The sequence below is a fragment of the Leptosomus discolor genome, chromosome 1, assembly GCF_034619465.1.
Source record: "Leptosomus discolor isolate bLepDis1 chromosome 1, bLepDis1.hap2, whole genome shotgun sequence".
NCBI lineage: Eukaryota > Metazoa > Chordata > Aves > Leptosomiformes > Leptosomidae > Leptosomus > Leptosomus discolor.
Window position 1 is genome coordinate 132,056,458 of NC_141391.1, and position 7,870 is coordinate 132,064,327.

Here is a 7,870-nt window from a genome sequence, read left to right on the forward strand (position 1 = left end):
TAGCTTTCAAAACTTATTTTATTTTCATGCATTTACTGACACAGGCAGAATCCACATGTAACTTGCAGAAGCGATGGACCACTCCTCATCGTCTCTCAGAAGTAGGTCAGAGGATCATCTCTGGTTTTGCCAGTCTGAAAACTGACAAGGCTGGGACCTTGGTTCTCATGAGGAAGGCTCTGAAACACCCTTAAGTGGACATAGTCAGCATCAGAAACTTGCACCTAGAAGCCAAAACAGCAGGAAAGTGAGGATCACGGGTTCAAAGCAGGTTCAAACAAAAGGATGCTCTTGCATACTTGGAAGACTATCTTTGCTCAGGAGCTTAATTTTAGGTGCATCTTGATTTTCAATTCAACAGCTCTTAACCCAAGTCTGGATAGTAACTCGTGGCAGAAACTGTCTACACATGTACAAAACTGTAATCAAAACCTTCAGACTCACGCGAATGGAAAATGAGTAGGAATGCTTGGGTGTGGAAGCACTAGAAGGCACAACAGGAGAAAGGTTTTGCTGGTGTCCTATTTCGGTCATCAAGATCCCAGCACATCAGCTTACAGCTTCCTGGGACACTTGGAGTAGGACACAAGAGACACTGAGTAAATCTGAATGACTCAGGGGTGGGGCAAGATGCAGAAACCGTGTCAGCTCCTAGAAGGTATAGAAAGAGCTATCCCAAACGGGCACATGGTCCTAAGAAGCAATGACAACCTGAAAGCCAGGATCCCTTGTCTGCAGAATTACTGCAAACACATCCGTGCCTGAACAGACAACTTGACACATCTTGGTGCTTGTACAAATGAGTGTGAGTGGCTGAAATTATTTTAAAATAAACTCACCTTCCCCACCAGAAAGTCTTCACATAAAGACTTGCCACAAAGTTGTGCATGACTTCGTACATACAGAGCCAAGAACAACAGGTGCTAAACTCTCACTGTGAGGTACATAGCGTTAAGGGAAAATTTAATGCCTTAGGCTCCAAGAGGTTTTTACATGCTTTCTGGTGGCTGCAACATGGCACTATGTTTGCCTTGGTCTCAGCTATAAGTCAGTTGGTAAAATATTAGCGATGTGGAAAATTCAGCAGTATAAAAGAATTAATCTTGTGACAGAGCTCCTTGCAGTCAATGCTAAAATGTTTCCTGTCATTTGCAAGATTGGGAAAGAGGAGACAAATCATCTGGTTTTAGTGTTACAAATGGATTTCTTTCAGGTTCAGTAAGATGTCAATCTTAATTTCTGAGTAGTTTGGTCATGAGGCTTAGCACGGACAGCAGACAAGTATTTTGCATTGCCTACATCAGCAATAAGATGGCACTAAGGGAAGAAACGCAACTGCGTGTGACTTCCGGCTTCACTGCAGCCTTGCTGTGAATTGGAACTCTTCATTACTCAGTACCTTGTCCACAAAGTCAAGGCACATCTCCCAGGAGCAAGTGAAGGATAAACATCATTCATGTAAGACTCCGGCTAGCCATTAATAGGTCATCTGTCAGTACAATCCCCTGGTGCCCACAGAGCAGAAGTGATTGTTAAGAGTTAGTTTAAGGAAGGACATGGGAAAGAAGAAGATTTGACAGTGTCTGTCCTTCCTGGGATGAACTAAATATGAGAAGTGTGGAACAAATGCTCATAAGGTCTCTCTGCAGAATTACTATTGCCAAGAAACCCTACCTGCCAATTTCTTTAATAAAAAGATTCTGACTCTTGTCAAGGGAGCATATCCTACCAGGCGTATGTCTGCACACATGTGGGGTTAAGACACAGCAGTCACATGCAACGTTTGCTCGACTTCCAGAAAGCCAGCCTGCCACTAAGCAATGCTTTCTGGCTTTCACTTGCAAAATAAGCCCAGCAATTTCTTAGATGTTACTTCACAGAAAGTTGTTCAAATACATGGAGTAAGGTTTTCTAGTAACAGGATGAATGGTGCTATCAGAGGGCTCCAAATTAAGCATTACCCATTCTTCCTCCACAACAGAAAGGGAGTTTTGAAAATAAAGAAAGAACTAGCAGGTAGGCTGTACCTCTGCAGCACATGACACGGAACCAAAACATCAACACACATGCTTGTGTGCAAAACTAGTCAGCCAAGTATGAGGTGCTTGCATCAGACTTTTTTTAAATTAAATTAAATTCACTAACTCTCCATCAGACCGGCAGGCTGACTTCAAATTCATCACAATAAACACAACTGGAGGACAGAGAGGCAACAGGAAAACTACTTTGCCTTGAGAGGAAACAGGAGAGAAGATTTATGACTAGCTTGAATAATTTGAGCTGATCAGGCGATCTATAGTCTTTGAGTGAGATGATCCTAAGAAAGTTATCATTCACATCTGAAGCAACACAGTGCATGCTTTGGAAGTTTTTATATTCCTGTTCTACAGTAGTTCCAAACAGAGGAATTCTATAAGCATCTGAAGATAGTCCCTAACTCTATTAGTCACATCAGATGGTTTTCTGCTACATTTGCTTCTCTTTCTTGCTGTAAGCCACTATGCAAGTCACCTGTACTGTTTAACTAACAAAGCACTCCATCCTACAATATATACAAACCTTAATAAAGTAGTTTATCCCAGCAACCACCTGAGTCCTATATACTATGGCTTCAAAGATACCACATGACCTGTTTTCCCTTCTTTCAAATTGTGGCTTCACCTGTAAAAAGAAAGGGAAAAATGGTTAGCAGGTTCATATTTAGGCTTTTCTTTCACATTTACCACTCCAATTTTCACCCTTTCGAACACAGACCCTTAATAAAATAAACCCAGAACCCTCAAAATAATTCTATTTACACCAAGACCTCCAGCCCTGTTTCCTAGCATTGCCTCCAGCATTCTTTAAAATCCTTTTAGAATTAGACTTCCTAGTTGACTTCCCTCCACCCCAAAAACTGTCCAGCACAACTGTCTCCTGCTCAGTATAGGGCAACTGCTACCTGCTGCCCTCTTAATTCTTTGTCAAAGGAGCTAGGTACCAAGCCACGCTCCCTAGGAGGGTACACCTATGTCAACCACACTGTTACACAGCGGTGCAAGACAGCCCCCCCTCACCTGGAACACCTGCACCCATGCCAGTAAGCCTGGGAGGCTGCAGACCCCTGTTGTGTTTCACAGCCTCAGAGCTGCACTTGATCTGTTTAATGTTTTTCTTTAAGGACTTGCAATAAACAGGGTTATTTGAGAGTATCAAGACAACTAGCTGATCAAGTAGTTCCTGAAAGTTATTCCAGTGCTGGTGGAAGCCCTGCAGCTAAAGGTGTAATTTAAACTAGTATGTCCTTAAACGTCTAGAAGCATGTGAAATACAAACAACCGTAATAGTTACAGTCCTTAAACCCAAAACATTCCTCAGTTGTAGGCCAGAGCTGTAAAACAAGGAGACTGAACAAATAATATTCACCAGCTCACTAAGGATGACTACAGACAAGGCACAGGCGTAAATAATTAGGTGATCCCAAGAGCAGATAGACCTTGGGCAACCCACGGTCTGCAGATGCTCTTTACAACTTCACTCAAATCCTATGAATTGCTTCTCGGCTTAGAAGAGCATAAAATCTCACAGCATTGCATCATTAAAGGGTGACACTGTTATCCTGCTGGAAGCAGAGCAGGATTGCCCCAACGCAAGGTTTGTCTCCACAAGAATATTTTCTTTAGAGAACTATAACAAAGCCTCTGTGGTGGAGTGTGAGCTTTTTCAAAGGAAAAGGACCAGGGAGAGTTCTCTCTCCCACGCTCAGCAGAAGGCAAAAATTTCACCTTACAGAAAATAAAGAACAAAGAATAATTTGTTTGTATTTTCCTGAATTACTGAGAATGGAAGAATACCAAAATTAAGATCTGTCCCCTTTGGGAATCAAACAGGATATCTGTACATCCACACTTCAGATTCCGTATTTGCCCTGTACTTTGTGAGCATCAGCACAGCCTGAAATGAACTTCCCCATTTTTAAGTGCAAGTTTGCTCACTGACAGTTAAGCACTGTGATTTCATCTCTGATACACACTGCAACAGGGCAGGATCTTTTGATCACCCATAACACAGCCTAGCATTAAAAACATAGCTCAGTATGTGCCACGCTACACTGCCCTAGCATTGTGCAAAGGAGGCCCTTAAGGTATTTCACAGACTCATTAGTCAAATTTCACAGCCCCCATCTGACAAGAGACATTGCCCCCCGTCTTACACTCGAGGAAGTAAGAATTCCACATTATGTCACAACATGTGACACACAGGTGCCACAAGTCCTTGCCTAGGGTCTGCCCTCTGTAGGCGAGAGGGATTTTCTGATCTCTGCAAGTGCTGCTGCTTCAACTACTTGTGTCAGCATAGGATGAACAGTGATGCTGCTCCCGAGTGATTCAATCGGTGTCCCCCCCAAAATTTTAGGTAATCCTTTTCACTTTCTGTTCTGAAGTAAATTATCTTCCCTCTGAAAACCTGTTATCACCGGCCCCCAACACATACTCCAGCCCTCCCCTGTGTACACGTGCCCAACTCTGGCAACCCCAGCTGTGACTGACCAATGAAGGCCTACAATGGAAGAAGGCTCAGAAAAGTTGGGCAAGGGCGATGTGCCTACGAAACTCAGCAAATAATGGAGGGTGTGACTGACCACAGCTTTTGGAAAGAAGCTGACTTTATTTCAACACAAAGGGGACAAGTGGATGTTTGTTTGTGATAAACGGCTATGTCTGTTGAGTGGATCAACTGGAATTCGTTAGAAGAATGTGAACGCCCCCTTGAGTTAGCCAGACCAGCACAGGGGGAGTGAGTATGTGGCTCTGCCCAACACAGAGTATAAAAACTAAACAATGAACAAAAGAATTTCGAAGAGAACAGCAGGCTTGAACTGGCTTCAACCCACATACTTCCTCCTGGTGACTGAGGATGCCCAGTACTGTGACAGTCAGCATATTAGAGACCAGCAGCAGAGATCCCATTGGTGTTGTCACTGAACTGTGTTACTGCAATTGCTATATTTTGCGAAGAGTAACTTACATCTGTATTGTGTTACCAGTATATTTGTATCACTGCTAAATCAGAAACCTCATGCAACATCAAATATCTTCAAGTAAGTAAACTGGATATTAAACATTATACCCTCCACATGTGGAATGTCTAAAAGAACCTGGTCAGAGTACTGGACACTGGCACCAGGCTACACAGCCTCTTTACAGATAACTCCTGGTGGCTCTGCCCCTCCGCACATATAGTCCAGCTCACCTAAGTCTGGTGTCATCATTATTTGACCTTAGACTGCAAGCTTGCAGGAGATGTGGAATGGTGCCAGTACAAATTCTGTCCTCTATGGCACAGCAAAGGATGGGGCTGGGAGCCCTGCATGCACAGGAGCATGCAGCGGTATCAGCCAACTTGTTCAGCCCCACTACTTCCTATTTTTGTTTCCTCAAGGAGGGTCTAAGTTATGCTTTGTGAAGTTGACAAAGGGGGAAAAGCTCATCTTTCAGAGCTGGGAGTGTGAAGGGGATTGGTTGGTTTGGAACACAAGAGGGGAGACACAAAACGAGCTTTCTCATGCCATGTTGTTCCCCTCCCACTCTTCACGATGCATTTTATACTCTTTTAAGACCTGCTGCACTGCAGAGCATTAGAGGATCTAAAGGTGTTCACACAGCTACTTCCAGGACAAGACTGCCACCTGTAACCAACCATCATGGCAACTGGATTCACCCTGCCTGCCTTGTGCCAAGCTCACCTTGCCCCACTGGCTCACCAGCAGCCCCTGCATCACAGCTGTGACTCTAGAAAACACTAGATGCCAGCAGAGTACACACTGTTTATCCATAGCTTTGTGCTGTATATCCCTTTTCTTTAGTGCATACTAACATATAGTTTGTCCTATCCACGTCCCTCAGTGAGAAACTAATTCTACCAGATACAATCTTCTCCCTTCAAATACAATACCTTTAGTTTCAAACAAGCGACCTCAGTGCTTGCGTAGTAGAGATGGTCTTTGAACTACATACGAACACCAACTGAAAGTAGCCACTACTATGCCTGGCTATGGACAAGGGCTAGACAGAGAAGTGGTTTGTCTTGGTCTTACCAGTACACTGCCTATACAGAACACCGAGAAAATACTGGCAATTAAGGGGACTCCCATTTTCAGCACTAGCTTCTTCAGTTTAAACACTGTTTCAGTATCACCACCTGGTCTCCCAGCCTTTACACAAGCTTCAGGACTCAGCCTTTGCACACAGAGACTTCACCTTTACAGAGATCACAACTCACCTGGTTAACAATATGCTGGACTTCGGGAGTAGCAGGCTTGGTCTCAGATAAGCCCCCAGGCATCATAGTGGCAGGTAACTTCTCTGAAATGATGAGTGGTTCTGAAGAGGGAAGTTCAGCACAGTCTGAGCAGAGCCACCAGGCATCTCGTATATATACATAAACATGTGTCACGGAATCATATGACCTGTAACACATGGAGCCTACCATTACTGAACTGGAGAAGGAGAGAAATAGGGAAAACAGGGGGGGAAAGCAATGCAAAGCACTGATAATATTAATACTAACTGTAAAAAGCACTTTAAAATCTTAAGTGTATATAGTCTCTGTGTCAACAAGAAAAGCAAACAGCCCCCAGCCAATCACATCTTAAGATAGTTGGTTTGGGCTGAAACTAGAACCTTTTGCCTCTCCACCCATGTGCAGATGACTAGTCTGTGCATGAAGGAAATGGATCAGTGTCACACCCAGTATTTCCCAACACCACTCAAGACCAGAAGAAAGCATGCCATAATTTCCTTAGCACAGGTCCCGTTCAACTTGGAATTGCATTGTCTCACTGCCTGTCCAAGTGGGAAACAGGAGCAGATTGCAATTTACTTTGAGTGACTTTACTTCCCTCTGCCTGACCAGAAAGGTGCCAAGGTGAACACCAGAACCAGAAGGGGAAAAAATTAACTCCTAGGTTCAGGTAAGTACTGCAAATAAGTTATTTCTGCTTCTCTCCTATAAAATCTATAGTTGCATTCAGGCAATCATAATAACAATTGAACATGCAGTACTATTTACATTTTTATTGAAACTCTACTGCCAATTTCCTGGAAGGCAAAGTACGATGTCTTTCACTACAATAGTTGTGTGTGCACAATAGCTGTTCTAATTTCAAGGTACTTATATTTCACACGCTGCTGAAGTACATGCAGAATATATAGTCAGAAATATTACTTCTGCAGTTACAGACACATGACATAGTCATATTCATGACCATATATGAAGTAGAAAGCTCAAAACACATGCAACCTGCTGAGAGAAGGCTAGCAACTGCTAGCAGCCCTACCTGGTAAGGGAGAACTAACACTTCAAGACCACAGAAAAACTACTCCTCTTCGTTATTCCTGCCATTCCCCTCTCCAGCAAATGGGAGGAGTGTTGCCACAGAGCTAGGACAAGAGAAGCAGCAACAGACCAGACAACTTTAGTCCCTAGAGGTGGGTACATGGGAGTGGGCAAAACGAGAATATGTGCTGCACACAGGCAATGGGTATTTCTGATGTAATCAGCCTTCGAGATTTTGCTGGAAACAAGCGTCTTCACGGCCACAGCAATGGTGGCTGTGGAGCACAGACTTACCCGTGTACTAACCAGGCTATGGACCCTCCTCACAGATGCCAAGTGATGCAACAGACTGTAAACAAGTACTTCATATCTAACTTCAAGGCCTGTTCTTGGAACAAAGGACCTGAGATTGAGAAACTAGGACTGTAGGGGCCCTAAACTCAACAGTATATAGATCAAGGTAAGGGCACGTCACTGATAAAGATGTTGCAGAATTTCCCAAACTTGAGCAGCACTGTTATGGGAGCGGATGAAAGGCTTTTGAAGAAACACA

At 43.6% G+C, this 7,870-nt stretch overlaps 1 protein-coding gene across 1 annotated transcript; it reads right to left on the bottom strand.

Annotated features, from left to right (window-relative positions):
- Window positions 1-7,870, bottom strand: LOC104352186 (cystatin-A). Its single transcript, XM_009958459.2, has 3 exons — window positions 6,262-7,870; window positions 2,560-2,661; window positions 1-224 (listed from the first exon to the last, which is right to left on the bottom strand). The coding sequence occupies exons 1-3, from the start codon at window positions 6,469-6,471 to the stop codon at window positions 96-98; spliced, it is 441 nt and encodes a 146-aa protein (XP_009956761.2). The 5' UTR covers window positions 6,472-7,870; the 3' UTR covers window positions 1-95.

Excerpts from the sequence above, each read along its gene's own strand:
- LOC104352186 (XM_009958459.2), bottom strand. The coding sequence starts at position 6,471 with ATGGTAGGCTCCATGTGTTACAGGTCATATGATTCCGTGACACATGTT. Across the intron at positions 2,662-6,261 it reads TCCAGCATATTGTTAACCAG|GTGAAGCCACAATTTGAAAG; the intron begins GTGAGTTGTGAT and ends TTCTTTTTACAG. Across the intron at positions 225-2,559 it reads GGATAAACTACTTTATTAAG|GTGCAAGTTTCTGATGCTGA; the intron begins GTTTGTATATAT and ends TTTGGCTTCTAG.